The 27,231-nt window shown below is 56.5% G+C and overlaps 1 protein-coding gene across 16 annotated transcripts in view; it reads left to right on the top strand.

Moving 5' to 3' along the window:
- Positions 1–662: 662 nt before the first annotated feature.
- Positions 663–27,231, top strand: part of LRP8 (LDL receptor related protein 8) — a 78,841-nt gene continuing 52,272 nt past the window's right edge. For 6 of the 16 annotated variants that reach the window (XM_045064551.1, XM_045064542.1, XM_045064541.1 and 3 more), the window contains exons 1-2: positions 665–903; positions 1,686–1,805. In XM_045064551.1, coding sequence (XP_044920486.1) covers positions 744–903; positions 1,686–1,805 — 280 coding nt within the window. In that variant the 5' untranslated portion in view covers positions 665–743. Of the gene's footprint in view, positions 904–1,685; positions 1,806–27,231 lie in introns of all 16 variants that reach the window. The other 10 variants (XM_045064552.1, XM_045064546.1, XM_045064544.1 and 7 more) reach the window with 6 other exon arrangements.

Genomic DNA, 27,231 nt, shown 5'->3' with positions numbered 1-27,231 from the left:
GCCTCACGTCCTCAGCCGTGGTCACATGAGCACATAACATGCACAGAGGCACATGGGCACACGAACCTGCTACACGCATGCATCGTATCTGGGGGGCAGCGGATGAGGGGTGCAGAGGGCCAGTGCAGCTCCCAGAGCTTCTCTCTGATCTCACACGTCCCGGTATGCTAACCTTTATCCACGACCATCACCTCTGCCCCATGTGCACATTGCACAGCCTGCGCACCAGGGAGCATCTCGCCTCCCACCGAGATTTACTCCTACGCACCCCTTAGCCTTCTCTTAGCCTCCAGGCACCCAGTGGTGCTTCCCCTGGCCTGTCTGCTTCCTCTGGGCCAGGGACCTCGCCCGGCTCATCCCAGCATCTGCGGCGCCTAGCGGGTCCTCAGCTAGGTCCCCGCGCACCAGCTGAGGGAGGAGTGGACCTAGGACTAGAGGGAGGAGGGAGAGGCGGCTGCCGCGGGAGGAGCGTGGGGGCGGAGGCGGCAGCGGGAGGGGGCGCGCGCGCCAGCGGCGGCCGCCCAGGGCCGGGGCCGCGCGCCCAGCCTGAGCCCGCCCCGCCGCCGAGCGTCACGGAACCTGCTTGAAATGCAGCCGAGGAGCCGGGGCGGGCGGCAGCGGTGGCGGCGGCGGCGGGGGCAGCGGCAGCCCCGGCGCCGCGGCGAGGACTCGGCGGGCTGAGGCGCAGCGGCGGCAGCCGCACGGGGTGCGCGGGGCGCGGCGGCCGGAGCACGGGGCCCGCCATGGGCCGCCCCGAGCGGGGCGCGCTCCGGCCCATGGGCCGCCCCGAGCGGGGCGCGCTCCGGCCGCTGGCGCCGCTGCTGCTTCTGCTGCTGCTGCTGCCGCTGCGGCTCCCACAGCTCGCGGCGGCGGCGGCGGCTGATCCACAGCGCGGCGGCCAAGGTGCGTGAGGCTGGTTCCCCCGCCCCGCTCTGCGCCGCCGGAGCCGCCAACAAAGCGCGGCCCGGCGACCGGGCTGCGGGTTGCGCTGGGCTCCGTGAGCCCGGGCCTGGGGTGGGGATAGGTTTCTCGGGACCCAGCTATCCTTTAATTTGCTCTCGACCTCCGCCCCCCACGGCTCCCGGAGTCGTTGGCTCTGCCTTCTGGCACCTGCTACTGGGGGATGGGCCCAGTGGGGGCCAGGCGGGCCGGGAACTTTGTGAGGGGGCGGGGGTGGTTATTGATGGTTTCGGGTGGGCTGCATGATTCCAGCCAGCGGGATTGATTTGACACGCGCGCTCCGCGGCGGCGATGAGCTGAGCCGGGCGACTTCCCAGCCTGACAATGCGTTTCCGGCGACCCTTGCGCGCGGCGGAGAAAGAGGGGCTGCATGCTAAGGGGTTGAGCCCGCAGCGCCCATTGCGTGTGTCGCGGCGTGTGCGGGGGCTCCCTGTGAGTCTGTGTCTGCGTAGATCTCTGACTGTGGGCCGTGAGTGCGGGTGAGTGTTCTCAATGGGGGGTATACCCAAGTCGTGTGACACCGACTGTATCTGGCCTCGTAATGCCACGGAGCAGCCCGCCATCCCATTACCATTCTGCCCTCCTTCCGGATCCAGGGCGCCCGAGGCCCCCCGAGGTCGTCGGCTCCATTATCGCCTCCTTTCTTTCGCCCCAGTAGACCCCTCCCTGCGGCCAGGACTGCACTGTCCGTGCATACGGCTCACGCCCCCCTCTCCCCCGAGCAGGGCCGGTCAAAGAGTGTGAAGAGGACCAATTCCGGTGCCGGAATGAGCGCTGCATCCCCTCCGTGTGGAGATGCGACGAGGACGACGACTGCTCTGACAACAGCGACGAAGATGACTGCCGTGAGTTGGGCGGCTGGGGAGGAAGGGAACGGGGCGGGGATGGGGGGCCGCCGGCCACCTGCTTGGACCTCACTGCCGGGAAGCTGCCCTGGCGCCGCCTTCTTCGGGGGTTGGGTGGCTTGGCCGGCGTGTCCTAATGGGGTCCAGGGCGGGGCCCGGCGCTGGTGTGGCCCAAGAGGAGGGCGCGCCACGCCCGGGTTGCCGGGCCGGAACTGTGGGCAGGGACACAACCGTCCCTGCAAGCGTCTAGCTTCCTGCGTCTAGCCCTCCTGGACTCCTGCGTTGGCCCCTCGGAACGCGCCGGTGTTTCAAAGTTCTAGGCAATTCCGGGCCTCGTCTTGCTGTTTTTTTTGTGAATGAATGGGCTCCCCGGGGCCCCTGATTGGCCAGGCGAGGACCACCCCATAGGCCCCCGTGGCCAGAGCGGCCAATCGTGGAGCGGGCGGGTGTGCCGTTTTCAGGCGCCGGGGGTGCAAGGGCCCTGCCCTGGCCCCGCCCCGGCCACACCCCCGCGCGCATCTCCTGGGAAGTTAAGTGCCTGTGAGGCCCGGGAGTTGGCTGGCACCCGCTGCTTTTCTGCCTAGTCATGGTGTAGAGGTTTTTGTGCCACCCTGGCGAGCGGACCACGCTCTCCTGCTAGCTGGGCGCGGACATGAGTCAATGGGGCAAACCAGGAAGGAGGGGGCCGGGAGAAAGAGTTTGCTTCCTGGAGAGGGCCCGAGGATTCTGAGACTGCACGTGAGCGCTCAGTTGTTGACGGGTGTGCACGTGGCGGGCCACCTTTGGTGATGGGCTGCTTGTACACCTGGGCGCTATAGCTTTGCAGGTTCTTTCTTGCGATGCTTGTGGTTTCTGATGTTTGTGGTGGCAGAAGTGAGCTAGCAGGCATTGATTGCCATGAAGTGAGGCTCCAGGAGCTGAAAGAAAAACAGGACTCTTTAGAAACAGAGGCAGGGGGTGGTACATTCATGGTCCTGGAATGCCTGCTCGGTGCCAGCCCCAGGGCACTTTGGAGCAGGGGCCCACTCCATAGGGCAGGGAGGCCCCACAGGGTCTTCGGGAGGGCAACAGGTGGACCGATCCACAGCACCACACAGTGGCAGGAGCGGAAGAGGGAGGAACACCTGGACAGGCATTGTGGAGTGTTTGAGGTTTTCTGTGGGCTTGCTGGTCAGCCTCCGGATGCATTCTCAGCTGCAGTCCGGAGTTGGCTCTGTTTCTTGGGCTCATCGTCTCCTCCTGTCTTCATTTCCTCACCTGACCGCTTTGGCTCATGATCCTTGGCCTGTTTCTGAGGACCAGTTCTAGTAATGTAGTTGGAAGTCAGGCAACTGACACATGCTGACTGTTCACCATGTGCCAGCTCTGCGATGAGTGCTTATCTCCGGTGAACTCCTCCACTCTTCTCAGCAGGCCTGTTTCACAGGCTAAAGAAACTGAGGCACTGAGAGGTTAAGTTACTTGCTCCACAGTTCCTGAGTTGATAAGTAGGAGCTTGAATTTAACGATTTCAGAAGCCTAATCATAACCTCACCATTGGTTCCCCAGTGCTACTGAAACGGTGAAAATGGCAGTGCTGGGGTAAAATATTATAGAGTCTCCCCCCTGGGAGTTGCCTGACCTTGGGAGTGCCAAGGATGAGGCAGGAAACTTGAAACTGCAGTTCTGGGTTGGTTTCACCTTATCTTCCTGGCTCTATAGAACAACAGTCTTGTGCGGGTTTTTCTTGTCACGCCTGTTTGTAGATAGGGATGCTATCTCAGAGACGTGGGGCGATTTGCCCAAGGTCACACAGCTGAGAGTGACAGAACTTGGTCAGGATGTTCGTGTGCCTCCTAGCTTGGGTACTGTCTGTCGCAGTGGGGAGTGTGGCACAGAAGGACCCAAGAATGTGATCCAGGAGCTGGAAAGCCATGATCTGTGTGTTGGGCCTGTTGCTTCTCATCTCCATGGGAGGCTCTGGGGAAGATGGACCAGGGGATCTTTCCTGGCCAATCTGGGCTCCTGCTTTCCTTCTGAGGTAGATGGCTTGGAGTGGAAAAGGTGGGAGCTCTGGCCAGTACCAGTCCTACATGGCTTAATTTTTCTGAGCTTGTTTCCTCATCTGCCAAATAGGGCTGTTGTTCTTCCATCATAGGTTAATGTGTGGAAAGTCTTCAGACAGGGTGGGCGAAGAGAAGGGAATGGATGAGCCCCTTAGAAAGGGACCCTAGGAGCCACAAAGAAATCTTGAAGAATTTGGGTGGGGGCTTTGGGTAGCTAAGTTGGGCTATGTGTTTGAGAGTGGTCTTTCCTCATCCCCTCCTTCCCCATGTGGGGAGATTCCTGCTCCCCACCTCTGCCCCATGCTGGGCTGCCTGCCCAAACTGAATTTCCTTGAACTACCCTTCCCTCAAGTCTCTTGCTTCCTCCCTGAGCAGCCTCTCTGCCTTATATCAGATCCTCTCCTTTGGCACTCCAACCCCTCTACCCTATGAGAGAGCCGGAACCACCCCACCTCTCTACCTCTATAGGCCTGCAAAATGGGCATTCCAATTCTAAGTGAAGTCTGGGTGAGGCAAAATGAGTATAAGCTCCCAAACGGGCCATAATGCAGCCCAAGAATATCAAAAGCTGATGGAGGCTAGAGGGAGGAAGGTTTTATGTTGAGGAAGCCAAGGAGGACTTCCTGGAGGAGGAAATAGCTAAGCCAGGCCTTGAAAGATGATAACTGATATCATTCCCACAAGGCTTACCATTTAAAAATAGGTGGTATGGTCCCTATAGTATGGAGAAGGAAACAGGAGTTCACAGAAGTGAAATGATTCCCCCCAAAGTCACATAGCTCCTCAGGGTTGGAGCAAAAACTCAAACTAAGGGCCACTAAGTCCTGATATTCATCCACAGTGGTTAGCACTTGGCACTTACCAGAGACACTGATAGAGCTGGGAGGATGGGGAAGTGAAATGCTTGTGGGGCTTCAGTTCCAGTCTCAGAAGACCTTCAAAGTGGAGGAAAAGGCTGGGAGCCTGAGGCCCAGGCTCAAGGAAGCCCAACGGCGGCCCAGCCAGGCTAAGTGAGGTGAGATCCTGGGGTGTGGACCTGGTCACGTAGGCCAGTTGGCTCCTTGGCTGGTTTCCTGTTGCTTCTTAGTGTCTGGGGGCAGAGACAGGGGTTCTGGTCTCTGGCCAGCCCTTTGCTCCCAGAGTAACAACAACAGCAGCGACCACTTACTAAGCACTTGTATTGGCCCCGGCCTCCTGAGATGTGTCACCTTGAGCTCCTCACGTCTATAAAATGGGGCAAGTCTCCAAACTGCCCGCATTAGCTCCATTTTACAAAGGGACAGAGTGGTTAAGTAACTAGCCTAAGGGCATCTGATTTTTTTTTTTTTAAGATTTTGTTTATTTATTTATTTGAGAAAGAGAGAGTGTGAGTGGGAGCACAAGCAGGGAGGAGTGGGAGAAGCAGGCTGCCTGCTGAGCAGGGAGCCCGATGCGGGCCTTGATCCCAGGACTCTGGGATCGTGACCTGAGCCAAAGGCAGACACCTAAATGACTGAGCCACCCAGGTGCCCTGGGTATATGATTTTAAGTGAGATTGCTGGGGTGTGAATGCAGGCGCCCAACTACAGCACCTGTGCTGTCTCCAGCAAGTCCTCACAGTTTCTCTCTCTTGAGATGACGTCAACCCCCCTCCCTGCTTCGGGCCCCCCAGCTCCGGGAAGATCTCTGTGCTTCTCTATGGCTGGGCTGGGGATACCCATAGACTGCTTTTGTGCTCAAATTCCTCCACTTAGTTCAGGCTACTTTAGGTCGCCCTTGTTCTCCCAGCCCCCATCAGCCCTCCATCCCAGGTCTAATAAAGAGTGGGCACAGCGAAGTCTCCCATGGCTGAGAGTTCATTATCTGGGCAAGGCCAGGCTGCAGGAGGGCCGGGGCTTTCTGGGAAGCAGGCTTGTAAATAATTAAAGCTTGGCCACAGCTCCCAGCTGGGGCTTATAGCTGGCATCTGGCCTTCAGAGCGCTGCCTGGCCTTAGGCCCCATTCTCACATTCCTGACCCCAGGCCCAGCTTCATCTTCTTTTTGGATCGAGGCATTGGACAGACAGTATTACTCCTCTCTGAACTGTGATTTCCTATCTGTCCAGGCAACTCCACCACTCAGAGTCTTCCTGAGCCTCCCACATACCCATGGGGTAAAAGCAACTCTGTGACCAGCTCCTGTGGCCACTCCCCTCCAGCCTCTTCCTATGAACCTGCAACACTGAACTGTAGCTTCTATCTCACTCTGGCCTTCCTACTGCTTCTCACTTCCGGGCCTTTGCACACGTCACCCCATCGACCTGGGACACTCTTTTTGTTCCCTCTGCTGACTACCATCTTATCCCCTTCTTAGAAGATTCAGTGCAGGTATCGCCGCTTCCAGGAAGCCCTCCCTGCTACCCTCTAGCCCAAGGCCAAGATACAGGAGTTGAGAGAGAGAAAGGACATAGGGAGCCATGTTGAAATCATAACTCATTGAGGCTCTCAGTCAGACACAGAAGACATTCTATCCCAGCTGTATCCTTTGGCTGATAGGTCCTTGGGGGGATAATAATCTCTCCCTTCCAAAGATACTGTGAGGATTAAAGGAGAGAATGTGCCTGATGAGCAGTAGGTGTTCAATGAATGGTAATGGGTGTGATCGTTCTCAGAGGGAGGAGCTTCACTGAGGTCTCGAGGTACCTGACTGTCGGGGGGCCTCTGCAGGCCACCCAAGAGCCCCCTGCTGCCCCTGACCCCATTTGCTTAGCCAGATGTCTGAAGGGCCCTGCAGTTGGTTGCCCACCCATGGTAGATATGGCCCCAAGGCCACTTAGAGGGACCTGAAAGTGACAGAGGGGTGCCCAGGGAGCGGCTGAGGGAAGAAATGAATCAAACAGGCCTGACTGGTCTCAGTGGATGAGTGGCCTGGGGCCCTGAGAGGGGCAGAGGATGGCTTCCCTCAGGCCCTGTGTTCATCCTGAGGCTGGTTTCTGTCTTCTCTGGCTCTTGTGGCTGTGCCTGGGAAGGGAAGGAAGCCATTTAGCCTCCAGGGCTCTGCCCAGCAGGCCCCAAGCTTCCCTCTCTTCTAGATCCAGGGCTGGCCCCCCGGGGCTGGCGCCTGTAGGCCTTGGGAATGTTTGCCATAGACTCTCCTGTGGGTCTTCCCACAGGCACTCCTGGGACAGAGTTCTGCCCCAAGAGCTCCTTGGCTTTCTCAGGCCTGTGGAGATGCAAGTGCAGTAGGCCTTAGGAGGGTTGGCCCTGTCCTCCCTAGGAGTCAGCAGGTAGCTGGCTTGACAGTTTTTCCCTCCTTGGGGAAATAGCAGCAGCAGGTGAAGCTGAGAGAAGCGCCCTGGGGGGAAGATAAGGAACAGGAGGGTGTATGGAGTTGGTTGTGTCCCCCTCAAGGGATGTAACCAAGCAGACTGCTCTCCTGGCTCCAGGGCTAACAGTCAGAGCCCTTGGCCCGCTCTGCCCCCAGGAAGGCAGACCTGGGGCCCTACAGATCTTGCTTATCCGATCACCCCATGTTTGAAGGCCTGGTGGAGATGCCACCTCCCTCTGATTGCCTTCCCTGACCCCTTGTTCCTGAGCTCCCACAACATGTCCTTGGGCTTCCCTCAGTCTTGGATTCTCCTCCGCATTGTCTGCTCCTCCAGCCCTGTGCCAGGAGGTTCTAAAAGAAGTGGTTCCCTGGAAGGAAGGAATTACTCGTAACAGATATTGGCTACTTAACCCATGCCTGGCACCACATTGCAAATTTGCTCTCATTAGCTTTGCTACTCACAGCCCTGGGAGAGCTGGTTTTTTATTATTCCCATTTTACAGATGATGAAACTGAGGCTCAGAGAGAAGTGACTTGGCAATGTCTGAGGCTTACATGGTGGAGCCAGGATTTGACTGAACTCTCTTTGCTCTGAAGCCTGGACTCTTCCTCACACTCTTCCTCTCTGAGTACTCGTCTACTCTGTTGGGGTCAGAGGACCCGGGGTTTAGAGGATGTAGAGAAAGTGGGGATGTGGTGACAATGTCCAGCAGTGCCTCCCCGGGCTGCAAGTGTCTGGCTTGGGAGGGACTCTCCTCTCTGGAGACCCCATGGAACCACCAGAATAAGGTGCCCCATGTGCAGCCTCCCATGGGTATGACCCTCCACAGTTTCCAAGGCCTCTCTTGGCCACTGCCTATGAGGTGGGGGATTACTGTTCTACGCATACAGATAGGGAAACTGAGGACTGGCAAATTGTTGCTGATACAGGTAAGTCACTCTAGGAGAGGAAGGATGCTTCCTCTAGGAAAGTTCGAGAGCCCAAGCCATCAGAACCATCCCCTGAGGCCACCAGGCTGTGGTTTTCATTTCTCTGAACCTCCCATGCATGCCCCTGATTCTAGATCTCTGCACTTACTGATTACTACTACCCAGCCTTCAAAACCTAGCTCATTGCCACCTCCATGGAGCCTTCCCCAGCTTTCTTAACCTCTGCTGGGTCTGGATGCCCATGGCTTTGTGCATCCGTGTCATAGGAGCTCCAGGTTGTTTGGAGCACCTGAGTGATTTGCAGTGAACCACAAGGCCTGGCACAGAGGAGGCATTTGGGGGATGGCACATGAATGAATAAACATGACTGAGGAAATGTCACCTACTTTAAGAGGGTGAGAAGCTGATACTGGTCAGATTGGGGGTCCTTAAGGCCCAAGAAGGGATCTGTGTATCTTGTAGGGACCTTAGTCAGACTCTGTCTTGTGAGTTGGGTCCCTTGGAGACCGGAGAGCACAGGTGGTTTCTTGGCAGTTATGCAGGGCCCAGGCTGCCTTATGGCACCAGCACAGGGGCTCCTCAGTGCTCACCCTGCAAGCCTGGGAGATTTCCAGATCAGCCTTCAGAAGCTGCAACTCAGGCGCTGGTATCTAGAAATCGGCCCTAGATGTCATCAGGGACATGTTCTCAGAATCAGAGTGTCCTTAGTTCCTGCACTGGACTGAGTTGGGACAGCATGCTCCCCACTCCCGCCGGCCACCCCTGTCCTCTCTCTTCCCTTGCTGGATCAGGGAACAAGGTGATCTCAGGATAAAGGCTAGGCACAGGCTCCTGCACAGGAAGAGGCTTTGGGCTCCCATGCTGGACTCTGTCTGGCTTCCCCTGGATTGCGGGAACTCCTCTAAAATCCGGATGTTAACTGTAACAGGTGTAAGGAGTATGCTTGCCACTGAGGACTTTGTGAGGCAGGACCTCCTCATCGCTGCCCTTCACAAAGACCTCTTGGTGGGGTCGCTTGCTCCAGGTGACCTGGCAGGTCAGTGGCAGGACTGGGCCACGCCTGTCTGGCCACAGTCTATCACAAGTGAAAGGAAGTGATAGGTGCTCACACATCCAGTCACAACAACGAGAGTGGCCTGAGGACCTTGCTTCCTTTCCAGGCACCCCAGGCATCCCTCTTGCCAGCCCCTGGGTGCCCTCAAGCATGAGGTGGGGCCCTGAGCCATAGTTTTAACCCCCAGCCATGTTGCCTGGGACCTCCCACAAGACCCCAGGAATCACCATGTAGCTTGAGTGGTTCAGGAAGGGGGCCCCCCTGTGAGCTCCCCATCTGCTGTGCCTGGTCTGTCCTCTGTGTCCCTGGCAGGGCCCAACCCAGATGCCCACAAGCTGGCTGCTTTTAGGCTGCAGAACTCATCCTACCATCAGGCCCCACGGAATGCCCTCTGGTGACTAGAAGACTCACGGAGAGAGGAAGGGCCATGAGGCTCCCGGTTCCCATGATCCCTCATGCCCTCCACACACCAGCCCCTTGGAATATGGCAGGACAGATGGCCCAAAGCCTCTCTGGAAGACTACCAGTCTGTGTCCATGGGAGCGGTCATGTGGCCAAGATCCCCTGGTCACTGGCCCTGTGGTACTACAAGAAACTTTATCCCAGCCTCTGTGGAGATGATTTCAGCATCTGCCCTCTCGCCCTGTGAGAACCACACAGTATGGCCTTTTTCATTTTGTGCCTCATGGCTATCCTCGGAAGAAGATGGTACAGGAGTTAATTATCATCCCCATTATCCTGATGAGGAAACTGAGGCTTAGGGAAGACCTGGGGCTCCCCCCCACCGGGCCACACAGCTAGCTGCTGGCAGTGCCGAAGCTAAAACCCACTTCAACTGATTTTATTTTTCCAATGGAAATAGCTTTGATTATGGGGGCCCTTGGGTGCCTCAGTCAGTTAAGTGCCTACCTTCAGCTCAGGTCATGACCTCGGGGTCCTGAGATGGAGCCCCCCCAGTGTTGGGCTCCCTGTTCAACAGGGAGTCTGCTTCTTTTTCAGCCTCTGCCCCTCCCCCACTGCCTGTATGTACTCTCTCTCTCAAATAAATGAATAAAATCTTTTAAAAAAACAAAGAAAGAACTTCAATTATGTAAAGGTAATTTCATACTTAGAATTTTAAGAAAACCACCAGCAATACAGAAAAGCAAAAAGAGGACGGTAAGAGCCCCTCTCAGCTCTGCCTTCGTGGAAGCGGCATCTCCTGCTAGAGGTGTTTCCCAGTATGGGAGCTGGCATGCATGGACACATGTATTTTTTTCCTTTTAACAAAAATGAGGCTGTGTTAATGTCCGTTGTTTTCACCCCACACCAAACATGGCTTTTCTTGTCAATTACAGTAGAATCCCGTCATCGTTTTCAAGGGCTAGGGAGTCACCCATTGCCAGAATTTTCTATAACTTAATGACACAGTCTCCTATGGATTGCCATGTGTTTAGTTGCTTCTGTTTTTTCTCCTAATCTGCAGTGTTGGTGTATGGAACCTCCACTATATACCTTTGTGCATTCATTCTTAGGATGAATTCCTAGGAAAGATACTGCTGAATGTGTCCATTTTCACCCTTGCCATATTGCTCTCTCTGGGTGACGCTTTCCCACCTCACCACCACACCCCTAACTCCCCAAGGTCCTTCCCAGCCAGGCTGGCAGCCCGCAGGACCTCCCTCTTCCTTGAGCATAGGGTCCCCTCATCTTGGCCTCATGGGGCAGACAAAGTAGAAAGATCTAGGCCACAGAAAGCATAGCAAGGAGAAAGGACAACTGTGTTCTGGCCCCAAGGACTCCCCACCCCCAACAAGGAAAACAAAAGGGAACAAAACTGGTCTTCATTCTTCTCCAGATATTTGTAGAATCCATCCCCCTAGCATTGTAACAGTTGTTCCGTTTCTGCCTGTCACATGCTGAGTGACCCTGCACAAGTGTCTCTCCCTCTCTGAACTTTAGTTCCCCTTTTCCCATCAGTCCTTGCTCCACCTGCACTGCAGCCAGCCCTCTGAGCAGACTCCTTCTCCCTGGAGTTGGCTCAGGGCCCCGTCCTGGCCTGGGGGTGGGGAACCTACAGCCCTCAAGCTCCTCACTTCCTGGTAAGGGTTAGCGGGAGCACAACTGGCTCCATGGGTGGATTCTGAGCAGGCAGATGGAAGTTAGCTGGACTTTTAGGGTCTACTTCCAGAACTCAGCCCTGAGGCCCAGGTTCCTTGGGCCACTTTCCTTTCTGCTTCTTCCTGCACCCATGATCGGGTCGGATGCACTGGAGTAATGGAGAGTAACAGGCTCACCAGCCCCGTGACTAGCTGGGGTTCCTGGTTTGGGTCTTCTGAGCTTCAGGTCCTTGGTCTTTGAAACAGGGATAATAAGCCCACCTTTCAGACCTGTGCAGGCTGATGTTCAGCCCAGAACCTGGCCCTGACAATGAGCATCCCTGTTCCCCTTCCCTGGGATCCCTGCACAGGGAGCAGCCCCACCGAAGGCACTGTCAGCAGCTTCCCTCCTTCTCCACCAAGGACACAAGAGGGGCAGCTGCTCAAATGGCAGCAAGGAGATGTAGGTCAACTGGCCGGTGGGGAGTTGCTGTAGGTCAACTGGCCGGTGGGGAGAACTGAACTGCCTGGGACGACAGCAGCTCTGTGGATCGGGAGAGTATGTATGAACCCTCTCACTCTGCTCCTGTCTGCCTCAGGGGCCCCAGGGTGACAGCTTTCTGGGTGGCCTGGGGGTGCTGGCCATGCAGACGAGGCCACGGAGACTGGTTTACTGCGGGCCTGGCAGTTCGTTATCCAGACAGGGTCTTACTCCGCCAGCAAGTCTAGGTTAACATCAGAGAGTTGGCGATAGATGAGAGGCAGAAAGGCCCGGTCAGGGCCAGGTTAAGCTGCTCAAGTGAATAGCTGGAGACCAAGGGTGGGCTTTCCTGGCGGCCTGATGCCAGGTACATTCAGGCCAGCGCTGGTCCCTCCCTCTTCTACTTCCTGGACCGCAGGCTGCCCTCTGTGGCCCCCATCACCCTCAGAGGCCTCCCTTAGCCTTGTGCACCAGCATGTGTGTGTGTGTGTGTGTGTGTGTGTGTGTGTGTGTGTGTAGGTAGGGTGTGTGTGCTCCAGGACCGGGTGTGTCTCAGGAGGCAGGTGACTATTCCGGACGCACTAAAAGCTGCAGGGTCAAGGTGACGTTCTTCCTCCCACGCCCGCCAGGGCAGCCCAGCGGAGTCAAAGCCAAAGCCCCCTGCTGGGTGTTTGTGGCAGGGAATTCTTTGTAGCTGGAGAGGCGCCAGCAGCCTCTGTTCCCAGCCTGCCCCCTGCCATGCCACAGCAGCCTCTCCCCACTAAGCCCCAGCCTGCAGCCCTCTGTCTGGTCCCCACCTGCCCCCATCCAGAGAGTTGCGGTGGATATAAACCCGTGACCCAGACGATGGGCCCACCTCTGCCTCACCCCAGCTCCCATCTCCCCAAGTGACAGTGGAGATACAAGACACAAGACAGGTCCCTGCCCTTCTTGGGGTCTCTGCTCATTGGGAGTAGGGCACTCCTCTTGGACCCACTTCTCTCCCTTAAGAACCAGTGTGTTCACAGGAGCTGGAGTCTGCTATGGCCAGGCCCAAGGTGTTGGGGGACAAGGGGATGGGTACAAGGAACTGCCCCTGTTCCCTGAGGCCAAGAGTTCAAGAGCAGGGCCTGTGAAATCCAGCCTCTCCCACAGGGCATGTAGCCTAAACCATGTACACAAAGCCTGAGCTGACTGGCTATCAGCAAACCCTACATCCCCTTGGGGGTTTCTGCCTGTTTATTTTCTTGCTGAGTCTGACTGCACTGATTCTTTAATACCCGTGAGCTAGCTGGAACCGACTGTTTCTATGGCATGGCTGATGGTCTCCTGTCCCCATCCCTGCCTGCTTCTCAAGGGTGCAGAGTGTGTACCCCACTCTCCAGAGTCCCCCCAGACCTGGCTTTCGTTTGTAGTTCTTCCACATCCTAGTTGGGGGCCCTTAAACCTGTCCCTCCAAACTGAACCTCACATTTCCGTACAGTGAGTGCTAAGTAATTCCTGGCCTTTGTGTCGTGCCTGAAACCTTGTGGGTCCCACAGCGCCAGGAGCTGGGCTGCACCAGGGGACAGAGGTCTGCCAGCTGCTGTGGTTGCTGCTCCCGTGTTTTGCCACTTCCTCTCCCAGCCCCTTGCACTCCCCCTCCCTGGCCTTTGGCCTCACCCACACTTGCAGGTTCTCTGTTGAGAGCAGAGGGCTCTGCTGGTTAACTGAACCCCATTGAGAGCCAGTCCCTCCAGGCTCTCATGCAACCACACCAGGAACCAGGTAGCCTCTCCTTGTCACCGACTCGCTGAGTGATGGGGGGACGTCTCTGCCCTCCCCTGCGCCTCAGTCTCCCCATCTATACTGGGAGGGAGTTAGGGTTGGATCTGGAGTTTGAATCCCTTTGGGCAGCTTTTAAAATTCAGATTCCCTGTCTCGGTCCAAAGCTTTGCTGTCTGTGCAGATGGGGGGGAGCACCAGATGTGAAGACCCCTCAGGCCCTCCTACCTCTGACCGCCCCTGCGTGTGTTGTGTCATCCGTGCGAGGCTTCACTGTGACACGGATGACAGCAGAGCCTTAAGCCAGGCAGTTTGAGGGCAAGTTCATACTTCATGTCTTCCTAGCTGGGGGACCTCAGGCAAGTTACTTCACCTCTCTGATCCCTTGTCTCATCCGTCAAATGAAGGCATCAATACCAAACGGACAAGGTGGTTGGAGGACCATGTGAGTTAATTTAGGAAGAGCAGTGCCAGGCCATGGTCAGTGCTCAATTTGCTTGGTTGGTGTTGACCTCCTTCTCTGAGCCTCCATCTCCCATTGGTCCTTTAGGATCCCCTCCTGGGCTGGGCTGCTGCACTGCCTTGTGGAATGGGAGGAGTCAGGGAGCCCCCAAAAAGGCTCCTTTGTCCCTGCTTCTTCCCTGTGGCCCCAGGCCAGAACTTACTGTCCTAGTTTAATTAGGAAGAGCTCTTCCAGGGACTTCATTAGGAAATGAGTCCAGAGCCTCGGGGACCTCTGGGGAGGGGTGGGGCGCAGGAGGAGGCTGCATTGTGTCTGACCCTGCCCAGCCCTTGGCCCTATGCTCCAGATGTGCCCAGGGAGATACGGGTGCTGGGTCTGTTGGGGTGGGCGGGCTGGGGGGTGGGCACAGATCCATGATGTGGAGGGCAGGCCGCCAGGGCCTCCATCCTCTGTCCCCTGCCCAGCTCCAGCCTCGCCCTCCCCGCCAACTCCACATGGGGGTGGAAAAGGTTGAAAGAGGAAGTTTCCCTGGTTCTGCTCTGGCCACTTCTGGTGCCCGTTGTCCCCAGCCTCGCACAGAGCAGGCCTTGTTAGTATGTGTTCAGTGAATGAATGAGTGAGCTCTGGCTCCTGGGGTGGAGCTACAGCCTCATTTGGTCAAAGGAGCCTTCCCACCCCATCCCAGTACAGGAATTTCCTCAGCAGCCTTGCAAGTTGGAGTGGGTGATGTCCAACTTCTGCTTAAACACCTCCAGGGACAGGGATCTCACAACTGACCAGAGAGCTTTTTCTGTTTCTGGATAGCTCTTTCTGTTAGGAAATGTGTCTTCCTTTACAGGAAGACCAGGCCTGCGTCTTGTGACCTGCTCTGTTTCTGGGGCCTCTGCTCAGAGAGATTGCCTTCCCCTTTCACCCCCAAGCCTGCTCAGCATCCTTTCCCAGCTATGACACTGACATCCTAGGAGGCCTCGGAGGAGGCCCGGTCCCCTCTCGGGCCGCTGCTTCTCCGGGCCTGGCAGGCTGCATGCTCTCAGTCTCTATATGCCACCTCCTGTCACTGTGACCTGCTTCCCAGGGAAGTAAAGAGCGAAGACAGATGTGCCATGCCTAGAGGTCAAGTGACAGCTCCACAGACCCCTCGGTCTTCTAGTTAGCAGGGCAGCAGTTCCCAGACCCCACAATGACCTGCAGCCCAGCACACAGGCCCTCGGGGCTGTGGATGGGCCTCTTCTGCCCTTGAGACCAAGTTCTCAGCGTAGCACAGGCACCTCTCCGGCCTCAGTTAGGAACCTGAGAATTGTCGCTGCCCCTGCCTCCCTCACTTGTAGAGGGTGCTAGCTCCTTACTTTCCTCCGCTGCCACCGGCCAGTCCAAGCCCTTCCCCATCCCACTGTGGCCACTAGAGGGGTGCCAGCCTCATCTCTGCCCTTCCCCTCCAGACCGTTCTCTGCAGCCAAAGGCTGTCAAGCATGCAGACCTTTGTCCTGTCCCCGCTCAGCATCCCACAGGGACATCCACCACGCAGAGGATGGAATCTGTTTGACTGACATTCAGGGCCTTCGAGACCTAACCTGCACCTACACCTCTCCGGCCCCAGACCTCATCTCTACTCGCCTCCCGAACGCCATGACTGTATTCTCTAGCAGGAACCAAAACAAGGAGGAGTTTCCCAGGGGCATCGTACTCTCACATGTGGTTCCTCTCCCTGGAAGGTTCTTCCTCTGCTTGTCCAATGACTCTTTATGTCAGGAGTCACCATTTCCAGAGTGTCCATCCCTGTGTTTCTCTCTGCCCTGGGCTGGTCCACTGAAGCGTCTGGTTCATACCAGACAACAGGCCTCAGGGCTTGGGGCCCGGGCCTGAGGAGGGGAGACGGGGAGGCAGCAGGCGTGGGGCTCTGTCTGGCCTGCACATGCCGAGAGCCCCTCCCACCCTGTTTCCACTCCTCACGCGGCACGTGCCAGGCCGGGGTGTTTCTTTGAGTCCCGGGGAAGTGCCTGGTGTGCGGCCTTTGAGAATGAGCTCCAGCGTTCCCTGAAGGCCTGTTCTGTGCCCGTGCCCTGCCGGGACCTGGGGGAATCTACAGATGGAAAGCAGGCCCTGACTTCTGAATGTTGGCCACCTAACTCAATGTGTGACCTTGAGTAATCGGCTCCCCGCCTCGGAGCCTTGGCTGTGAAAGGGGTGGTGGGCCCGAGGCACTTCCTCCTACCCTTGGGCCTAGCTGTGCTCTGTCTGGGGTCAGACGGGCCCTGCAGGGCCCCGAAACTGCAGCGAGACCAGAACTTCCTTTCCATCTGGTCTCTGGGGCTGTGGGCCAGGCCACAGAGGGCAAGAGTGAGCATAGGGTTTACTATCTTTTCGGGAGAATGCCCACGCCTGCATTTGCCCAGCAGTTTGGTGTTGCCAAGGGCTGACTCCTACCCACCGTGACTAACTGGTCCTGGAGTGCTCACTACTGTCCTGGTTTTCCAGCTGAAAGTCCCAGCCTCCCTGCATCCTGCAGTCTCCCTCCACGTCTGCAGTGGGACCACGCCCAGACCTGTGGGTTCTGCTGCCCCACTTGGGCACAGCTCACTTGAGAATAAGGAAAAAGCTGATCCTTCTCCACATTTTGGGAGAATTCAGGAGACACAGAGACCCCTTGGAAGGTGTGGAGAAGCTAGGAACAGCCCGCTCGGGGTGCCGAGATGGACTAGGCCTGGGCTCCTGGCCATCGCTCTGATCCTCCCTCTAACTCAGCTTTGCGACTGCCCTCTCTGGGCCTCAGTCTCCATAGCTCTTCCCAGTTCCCCTTCCAGCAGGTGAGGATCCTTGCCTTGATGACCCCGTCTTGCCTTTCTGTTGCCGTTCATATCCTTCCAGGCATTTTTCTGTTTGTCTACATCCCATTTGGCCTTGCTACTCCCAAGAGGAGTGGCCCCACGTTAAATAGAAACGAGGTGAGACCACAAGGCCCTACAGTTTACAGGGCCCATCCCGTGTGGGGATTGCCTCGGGACTCCTGGCATCCCCCAGAAGGTGGACCCGGCAGGATTTACTACACAGAGGGAGACACGGAGCCCAGAGGCCCACCCACAGGATGGAGGGATAAAAGCAAGTGGTTGGCTGAGACGGGACCATGGTGTGTGGGGGGGACAAATAAGTGGGGTCACCAGCTGGATGGCCTTCTTCCCTCTCCATTCCCACTTCGTCAGTGTCTTCATCAGTAGGAAAAGATGGAGACAGATGGAAGGGAAAGGAAGACACAGGGAGGAGGGGGGAAACGAAAGGACCGCCGTGGGGTAGGGGGGTAGGGGGAGAGCGCTGGGGAGGCAGGGAAGGGGGAGGGGTCCAAATAGAGCTGCTACTTCCTCTTGTGGTTCTCACAGTCTGTCTGCACCAATTCCTGACAGATGGAGGGAAGGGGAGAGCTGGTGCCAAGAGGCTGTCACCGCAGGCGGGCAGAGCTGGGGGGAGGGTGCTTTGTGGCCAGGGTTTGCATGGGGGGGGGCAGCAGCTGGTGGTCTGGCTGCTGGGCTTCCTTGGAGCCAGCTCCCCAGGAACTGCGGTGCTAGAGGGGTGTGAATGCTGCTAGGCAGGAAAATGGACAAGGGGTGAAGCCATCACCTGCCTGGGAATGGCTGTGCCCTTGCCCCTGCCCAAGTATAGATGGCCCAAGTATAGAGTAGAAGTCCTTCCTTTTCCATACCCTGTGTCAGCAGGGCCCTCCCTCAAAGGATGCCTCTTACTGGGCCCTCACTGGCTGTTGGACTGGGCAGGTGCTGTGGGCCAGGAGGGAGGGTGGCTAGGGCTGAGCTGTGATCATGGTGAATCAGGACCCGGAATTCCTTGGGATCATGGCCATGGGGGGCTCAGAGCAGGTGGGGCCCAGCCTCATATCTGCAGGGCCAGAACTCACCCCCTCTTTGGGCTGCCCAGAGATTTTGCAAGGTTTCTTGATTTTTCTCTAGGCTTTGACTGGGGAAGGGAGGTTGCCTCTAGAGTGGGTTTGGGACCTCTGGCATCCCTTTCTAGGGTGTGGGTTTCCCCAGGCGGGGTTAGGTCCCACGCTGTCTGTTCTAGCACACCACCCGCTCCCCCACCCCGGTCCCACGCAGGGCCCAGCACAGAGGAAGGGGTCCAGGGAGTGCCTGTTGAATGAATGTATGGGGGTGAAGGAGACCTCACTTCCTTATATGGCAGCTTTTCCCACTTGAACAGAGTTCTTTCAGACTCTATTCTGAGAGGCCTCATGGGTCCTAGGCCTATTACTGGGGCCACAGAGCCCCTTGCTGATCCTGCTGCCTTAGAGCAGTCTTAGACCAGAAACACCCCAAGCCCACCCCTCTCCTCCATGGCATCTGACAGGTCTGGGTCTCCACTGGACTCATCTCTGGGTCATCAGTAATCAGAGCTGATGTCCAAGTCAGGAGGTAAGGGTTTGGCCCAGTGGGCCAGGAAGGCCTCCTGGAGCAGGGGGCTGTCGCAGACCCCTGTCCCAGCTTCTGCCCCTCCTTTCCTCCCCACACTATTCTCAGGCAGATCCTTGACACACTACTTCAACTGGGCAGTCCTTCAGGAGAGACCCAGGGACCTGAGGCCCAGAGCCCATCCTCAGCTAGAGACCAGGCTCACCATGAGCCCAAGGATGTATCTTACCATGGGCCGTCCTGGTCAGTGCCCTGAGACATGTGTAGTGATGGCTAGGGCCCGAGCTGGCAGGTAGGTGGGTGGGAGCTGGGCCTCCTGCTGCTCCCTAAAGTTGTTCCTGGTCAGAATTATCCTCCCTGTTAATATTAAAAATGGCAGTCATTAATGATAAATTATGGTGTGTGTCTTCTGTGCCAGACCTCAGTTGGGTGCTCTGGGGGAAAGCCAAGAGGAGATGGTGGTGTCTATCCTGAGAGCAGGACATGCACCTTCTCTCTTCCCCAGAGCATGTCACAGGCTGGGCACTTGGCGGAGGGAGGGGGGCAACTTAATAAGTCTTAGTGGTTGAGAAACACGTTCCTGGGCCCCTCTGGTGGGACACACTTCTCCCCTTTCTCTGTCATTCACAGACTGATTCCACAAACATTACTGCCAGGCCCTGTGCCCACCCCAGCATGTCCCTACTTCCTGAACTTTCCCTCACCTCAGCACTCTGATCCCCACGGGCTCCCCAGTGAGTATAGTGGGAGCTGTGGTTCCCTTTACCCCCCACCCCAGACTCTCGGCATGACCTGGGGCAAATCACTGCCTCTCTTAATACTTCGAGTCCTTCATCTGTACAATGGGGCAATAGCAGTCTTGTCCTCAAAGGACTATGGGAGCATTAGAAGAGGTGACGGCCACAGGGCCCAGTAGTCAGTTGCTCAGGAGGGAAGGGCAGAAATGAAGATCCCAGAATACCTCTGTTCTCTACGTGTGACCCATGAATCCCCTGACACCCTTGTCCCTCTACTAACAGGGATGGCAAGGTGCTAAGGGGTGGGGTGACTCAGCTTGTGAGTGGCAGGCTCGAGCCCTGGCTGCTCAGGCTCTGAGGTCTGTGTGTTTGCCACTGCACCAGGCAGGGACGAAGGACTTAGCCCAAAATCTCCTTTGGAATTGGAATTGCAAAGGCTTCGGGCTTCCCATGCTGATCTCCTGCAAGCCTCCAGCTCCCAGATCCCAAATCCGTCCTAATCCTAGGAAAGAGGTAGTCTCCCACCCCCAGCACGTCCATCAGCAGCTCCCAGAGCCCTCTCTGGGCCTGTCACCTCCCACAGGAGCCCGGAAGCGGCAGGCAAGGGCCTGGGCTGCGGGGATGAGGGATTTCCGTGTAGGGTTGAGATCTGTCACAACATTAATGTTAATTAAGCTTCGTTAATTCAGTCCTCTGCTTACGCAGAGCTCCTGACAGCAAATTACTCATAAGTGAGGCAGTAAATTTATTGCTTCGTTTTCCCAAACACCCAGCAGCAAAGCACGTGCCCCTGGGAAAGTCAGAGGAGAGCCCGGGGATGAGTCCTCTACGATTCCCGCCAACCTGACCCACCTGGGCCCTGTAGCCCAGAGAACAGCCAGGGCTCAAGGGGAGACCCTGGAGAGGACAGACACTGAGCCCATCTGAGCAGGCTGCTGAGAGATGTGGTGAGCTCCCCCTCCCTGGAGGCATGTAAGCAGGAGGGCCCGGAGCACTGCCAATCCCTTCGGACCTGCCCATCATCTTTCCACCTCATCCATCTTACACCGCAGACTGCAGTGGCTCTGTGCTTTGTGTCATCCCGTGATGTCCTGAAGTCACACAGTAGGGCCCCTAAAGACTGAGTGTGGATCTGGACATGAGCCCCAGAACTGCAGGGTGGTTTGACAGCCTCCGCAGGGACTGTGCTCCCGGTCTACTGAGGCTGGACAGCCCTGCCGGGGATGCCATGAAGGGATCTGTCTCTGTCCTGGATCATGGGGCGTTCTTGGAACCAGGACCAGGCCTGCATCTGGGCAGATGGCCCTTGAGCCCAGCCCCCTTGCCAGGCTAGGCATCAGCCCTCCAGATAAGGGTAGAGCATCTCTTGAGTTCAGTGCGAGCCCTTCCCACTCTCTGGTCTCACAGTCCCTCCCCCTAGGACCTGCTTCCCTCCTTGGCTTTGAGCTTTGCCATGCCTGAGACATTTGGAACAAATCCAGGCTCTGGGTACCTAGACTTTTTTTTAATTAATTAGAGCATTAAATGGTAGCCCTCTGGGAGAATCCCACCATCTGGCTGTCACAAGAGAAGCAGAAAAATCTATGCATATTTGTCTGTAGTGTACAAATGTTCTACGAAGCCACCTGTGTGTGTGTGGCTGTGTCGTCCGGGTGCTGTGGCATGGGCACAGTGTGGCATGCGTGTGAGTGTATTTGGCATCTGGCGCACATCTGAGTGTGTAGGTGGACAGTGTGTGTCCTTCTGTGTGCACGTGTGCTCCTGTGCAAGGACACATTCTGGGTGCATGACCCCGAGGGTCTACACGCCTGTCTCACACTTCTGGGCCTCACTGCTAGGGGCAGCGAGTCAAGCTGGGCTGTGTGCCGAGAGGGGCAACCTCTTGACCCCTCCTGGCTGGGATGCTGATCACAGATGGGGGGTGGGGGAGATGCGTTCACGGGTGGGCTAAGGGGAGCTCTGGCAAGTATATACACGGCCTGCAGGGGGCAGGCAGTGTGGGATTCATATCCACCCCCCCCCCACCCACCCCGCCTTTTGATAGATGGGGAAACCCAGGCCTGTGCAAGCACAGAGCCAAAGTGTGGAGGGGCCTGGACTGAAGCTGAGGCTCTGGGACTCCCTGTGCTGTATTCTTTCCACTCCACTGGTCAGCGTTTTCTTGCCTGTGGCATCTGTAATGCTGTCAGATTTTCATAGTGGTTTGGAGATGTTCTTGAGAGAGAACTGGCCCCATTTCTCAGGGCTGCTTGGGTGGGAGCAGGGTAGGGCCAGGGGCAAGGTCAGGACTTGCACTGTAGCCCCTGCATCCTTCCCATTTTGTGGAGGAGGTGGCCAGGCTGCTGGACTGGCAGAACACTGGGCAGATAGAAAGCTGTTTAACCCAGGCCCAGCCTGTCCCTCTCTGAGCCTCGTAGGATGGTTGTAAGAACTGAATGAGGAGGTGTGGGTGAAGAGCTTTGTAAACTCCAAGGTGCTCTGGAGAGATGAGGGTCTGGACCAGAAGTGGCTATCACACTGCAATCAGGGTCACATGTCCCCAGGGCCCCCTGAGGAGAAGGCTGGGAGGCAGCATCCTAGATGGAGGCCAGTGCCCTCCCTAGCTTTACAGATTGTGAGCCTTTCCAGAACCATCCGCCTGGGTTCTAGCACTGTCCTCCAGCTCTGGCCTCCCACTGTGGCTCATACAATGAAGTAGAGCGAGAACAGGGCTCGAAGAACAACAGATGGTGGCATGATGGCCCAGAGATGGTGAGTGCCTTGTTCAAGGCTGCATGACCCTTCAGCTGGGACCAGAACCCAGACCTCCCGACCCACAGCTCTTTGTCTTTAGAAAGGGCAAAAAGGGACCTGGAGGAGTTTTTTGTGGCGGGGGAAGGATCTGAGAGCGCCAACTCACAGGAGAGAACTTGTTATCCCCTGAAGCCCCGGGTCATTATGCATGAATGAAGGACTTTCAAAACAATGGTTTACCGACTATTGTTTTGACTGTGTATACAGAATGCCCTATGGTGCATATGGTTGTTCCTCGACCTGTAAATTCTATATAAATAGAAAAGACCCAGCCTTGAGACTGCTTGTGCTCATTTGCTCGTTCATCCCACACACATTTCCCACGTGTCCCCTTGGTGCCCGCCAAGTAGGCCTGTCCCATCCCCAGTGAGCTGCGAGTCTGATGGGGAAAGATAGTCAAATGACAATACATCATAGTGAATCTGTGACCAAAAGAAGCCTTGGATCCTATGTGGGGATGTGGAAGACTTCACAGGAGAGTGGGGGAACTTGCAAAGAATGAGGAAGATATGCCTGCATGACCCCCTGGCCTCCCAGCTTCCCTTGGGCTTGACCTTGGACAAGCTCATCATTCACCCAGAAATGGGCAACAGAGCACTTTCCAGCTGCCCTCCGCTATGCAGCTCTCCAAGGCCTAGCCTTTCTACTTATACATGGAAAAACCCAAGTAAGGAGGAACCAGGAGACCTAGGTTGACAAGAGGCCAGGCCTCCTGAGGCCCCCTTAAGAACTGTAACAAGAACTCCTTGAGGGCCTACTGTGTACAAATCCTGGGAGTGGGGGAGCAGCTGAGAAAAGCTAGAAGTTCCATCTAACATTTTCTAATATTCCTATTTTCTGAAATACTAGAATATTCTGAGTATCTTTTAAGTGCCAGGCCCTATGTCAATTAATAGACATAGCTCACCAACTACCCTGCAAGTCAGGATTCAACATTGCAATTTTAGATTAGGAAAACGCAGGCTCTGAGAGGTCAAGTAAGCTGCCAGTGGTCACACAGCTACTCAGGGGGAGAAAGCTAGGATTTGAGCCGCCATTCCTTAACCTGTTCCTGGTGGGAGGAGGTGCGTAGTGGGCAGCAGACTAGTGTCTGCCAAACCCCTGTACTTGGAAAAACTGTCTACTTGAAGAAAAGACAGAAGTGGGTGGAAATCCTGGGGCCGTGGGCATGCTCAGGGAGCAGGGTCTTCCAGAAGTGTCTTCCCCTACACACAGGCTGTGTTGGGACCTATCTTGTTGGGGGTTCCCATCCTGGCTCAGAACTTCAGGGTAAGGGGTTTTGAGAAGAGGCAGAGGCGGCCAAGGTCTGGGCCAGTGTGCCACTGGGATCTGAGGATCTACTGGGCACCTGCCCCACTCCCTCTCTCTACTTGCCTCCCATGGCCCTGTCTGTCTTCTTCTGCCCAGATCTGGCCTAGAGAACTTACGGCTCTCCTGTGGGGCCCCTGGCCAGAGACACTGAGCTGTGGCCCATGGCCATTAACTCTGCCCACGCTGCATCCCCCATGGCCGGCCTCAGAATAGGTGGGTGGTCTCGGCCAGAGCTCTGAGCCCCTGCTCTGCAGGACTGGCACCCTGAGACACGGCCAACTCCGAAGGTCTTAACCAAACTGCAGGGCTTGCCAGTAGCTAGCAGGACACCTGTATGCCATAGGCCCCCTGCTTGATTCTTTTGGCTTCCAGCAGCAGAGATCTAAGAGTTTCCAGTTAGAAAGGGGGATCATCAGACTCTGCCTTGGTCCCTTCCAGAACAGGGTATGTCTAAGGGTATGTGCTGGACATGGGGAGGCCCTGGGGTCCCTTGCACCAAACTCTCCCCAAAGGGTGCCTGGGGATCCCCTCTGCCCTGAGCTCTTTGCCAAGCGGTCCAGTGGCAACGCGTGGGCCTGCCTTTCCTCCCCGACTCTGGCCCAGCCGTCTCCCGGGAAACGGGGAATTTTCCTTCATTCCCATCATTAGGGTGCCAGGGCAAACAAACAGCCTAATCCAGATGAGCCCTGAGCCACAATCACATTCTCTTTTGGGGTTTTCTCTTTATTTCTAGCAATTTTGAGAAGACTGAAGTAATTGGTATTCCGTACAGGTTAATAGATTTGCTGCCTTCTCAGTATTATGCCTTAATTTCCTTTATCGCGTAGCAAGTTGGAATTAATCGCCCCTCTCCTTCCTCTTTTCCCACCGAAACCTATTACCAGCCTGTCTGGTGGTTAAAGTCATTTTGTGGCAGCTCTTGGCTCCTTTCCACTGCCCTAGGAATCTTTCCGACCAGAGCCAAAAAACAAGGAGGGGTGAAAAACCCATTTGTACAAAGTGGGGATCCCCTGTTGAGAACTTATTTCCCTCTCTGTTCAAGAGGAAGGAACGCGTCCAGCCTCCAGCCGGCACAGCTGACTGAGTCCCCTGTCGCTGAGAGCATTCAAGAGGGCAGAATAGCCATATGTCAGCGCTGGGAACAGAGGATTCCTGTACGGACTGGGGGAAGGGGCAGGCCTTTGCCACTCCTGGCACCTGGATTAGAACCTTCTAGGGTTCTGTTCTCTGTCTGGGAGTTTAAGATTCTCTCTGTGATTTCAAAGTGGGACAGATTCTGTGCATCCGTAGTCCTGAAATGGGGCCGTTTGGGTTTAAGTACTTTTAGATTGTGTGTGTTGAGATTCTAAGGTCCTCTTCTGGAATTAAAGATTCTGTTCAGTGATTCTAAGTCTATTTCATGACTCTTATGAGCCTCGGAAGCTGCAGTTTTGCTCCATGACTGCGTCTTGGGAAGGAGTGTAATTGCTTTCCTGAGGTTGCCTTGGGAGTGTGATCGCCAGGTAGCCTAAGCCCGCTCTCGTCTCATTTTCCCCCGTTACAAATGTAAGTGTTAGACCACATGGCCTCGAGGGTATGACTTCCAGGTATGTTCTGCCTGTAGTCCTAGTTGGTTCCTGGTGAGCCTAACCACCACCACCACCTCCCCAACCCCCCATTGCTCCCAGCACTTCAGGTGACCCAGAATGTTCTCCCTTCTGAACCAAGCTTCTTGTCTACTTGCCCCTAGCCCTCTCCCCTTCCAGCAGGAAGGCAACCCAAGCTCTCCTCCAGAATCCCAGCAGGAAAGTCCACAGAGGAGATGATGAGACACAAGACCATCATTGACCAGAGCTCCGTGGCCTTTGTGGGCTGTAGGCGTCACCATATAATTTCCACATCTACAGTGTCCCATGATGTGTGCCCCCCCCCCAAGGGGTGTAACTCCCCTTACCCCCATTTCATAGGTGAGGAAATGGAGGCTCAGAGGTTAAGTAACTCACCCATAGTCATACTGGGGGTTCCGGGGTGCTGGGTGGCCTGCTGTTGGTGCAGCGCAGGCTCCCCGCCAGCTGAAGCCGAATGGGATGTCAGCAGCCCGCGGTGGGCAGTGTGATGATGGAGCTTGGAGACCCAGGGGCCATCTCCCCCAGGAAGCTGCTGGACAGGGTTGTTTGTGGCTTCCTCCTTCCCCCTTCCCGCTAGACCCAGCCCCTGGGATGCTGAAGGCCTTCTGAGAGTGAACCCCATTTCCTTCCAACTGCACAAAGAAGTCAAAACAGAAACCTCCTTCTCCATCTGCTTTTAGAATCTGTCTTTTACTTCTGGATCAAATTCTGGAAATTCTGGATTTCCCAGAATGGGCTTCCCCAGCTGCTGCCAGCCGAAATCACCCCTTCTTAGAACTCCAGCTCTGGGCTCCCAGCTCTGCCCTCTGCTCTGCCAACAGCCCCCATGCGCAGAGGGGGGCGCTGGTGAGGGCTGAGACCCCCAAGTTCAGTGTCCTTGTGTTAGGCAGCAGCACTGAGACTCAGCAAAGGGGGATGGCTGTCTGAGGCCACACAGCAACCTTACCACCCTTGATTTCCTTGTACATTATCAGGGATAAAACCGCTGGGTTCCAGTCCTGCTCAAGCCCTGTGACCTTGGCACAATCCATTGCCCTTCAAGCATTTTGCTGCCTCATCTCTCGAAGGGAGTGATGCCTTGGCCACCCTCTACCCACCTCCTAAGCGCTGCTGTGGAGAGCCAGGTCCAGGAGAGAGCTGGGGGCAGGGGACGGGGAGGGGGTGAATGTGCCCAAGGAGAGAGCTGGGGGCAGGGGTGGGGGGGGGCATGATAGTGCCCCAGGAGAGAGCTGGAGGCAGGGGGAGGACATGAACATACCCCAGGAGAGAGCTGGGTGGGAGGTCATGAAAGTGCCCCAAGAGAGCCTAGGGGGGAAGGGGGCGAGGGGGGCATGAAAGTGCCCTAGGAGAGAGCTGGGGGTGGGAGGGGGAATGTGCCCCAGGAGAGAGCTGCGGGTAGGGGGTGGGGGACATGAACATGCCCTTCAGGATCTTAGTGCTGCAGATTCCCTTTGGACTCTGCTGAGTTTCCAACCAGACAGTCTCCTTGTTCCTGGAACAGTGCCCCGGTCCACCCTCCCAGGGCTGCTGCTCCTTTGTGGCCCCTACTTTCAGGGCCCTTCCCCTCTCTCCGTGGAGTACCTGCCCAGAGCCATGCACGTCTTCTGCTGTCCTTGTCACCCAGCAACAGCCCTGCCGACCCTTCTGGAAGCAGGTGCTAACTGTGCTCAGCCCTCCCCCAGGTCTGGAGAGACCTTCATCTGTGCCTCCCACTCTGGACCTGTGGAGGTGCCTAAGGCAGGCGCATGAATCACACACGTGGAAAACCTGCCTCCCTTCTCTTCCCGTGTCTAGATGAGGAGCCTGAGATGGCGGGAGGGTCCGGGGTTTGTCCAAGGTCACTATAGGGGAAGCCTGCTGTAGTGTGTCCAGGGCTCCAACCCAGGCCACTCAGAGGCTGCTCCCCCACACCCCCAGTCCAGGTCTGGGTTTGTGGAACTTCTCCCCCAGGGAGGCCCTGTGACAGGCTTTCCTACAGCCAAGGGCACCGCTATAATGAGGCCTGCGGGGCGGGTTTAGCTTCTCCCTGAGGCTGGCTGCATGGTGGTTGCTGAGCCACATCTCGTGGGCGGACGGAGTCATTGGGATGACTTCCTGAGTTCGCTGTGCTCCGGTCCAGTGGAGGGAAGGCCTCTCCGGGCCAAGGGAGATGCCTGCTGTCCAGCAAGGCTGCAGATCTTCCTGGTGTTGCTGACGGCCAGGGTGGGTGTAGCCTGGAGGGCCTTGCTACGGCACTGCCCACATGTGGACTGCCAAAAACACAGCAGCAAAATAAGCGGCCTGTGGGGAGGGAGTTTGTGAATGCTCTCCCTTAGTGCTCTAGGCCCAGTGAGCCCCAGGCTGGGCCTCCACTCCTTTCTGCCTTGTTGGAGGTGGAGGGCATCGTCAGACATCATAGATCAGTAGTAGATGCATGGGGTAACCCATGTGGCTCAGACCGTTGAGCGTCCGACTCTTGATTTCGGCTAGGGTTGTGATCTCAGGGT

Source organism: Mustela putorius, unplaced genomic scaffold (genome assembly GCF_011764305.1).
Source record: "Mustela putorius furo isolate JIRA1106 unplaced genomic scaffold, ASM1176430v1.1 tig00003853_pilon_pilon_pilon, whole genome shotgun sequence".
NCBI classification, from domain to species: Eukaryota; Metazoa; Chordata; class Mammalia; order Carnivora; family Mustelidae; genus Mustela; species Mustela putorius.
This window is presented reverse-complemented; position numbering and strand designations above follow the sequence as displayed.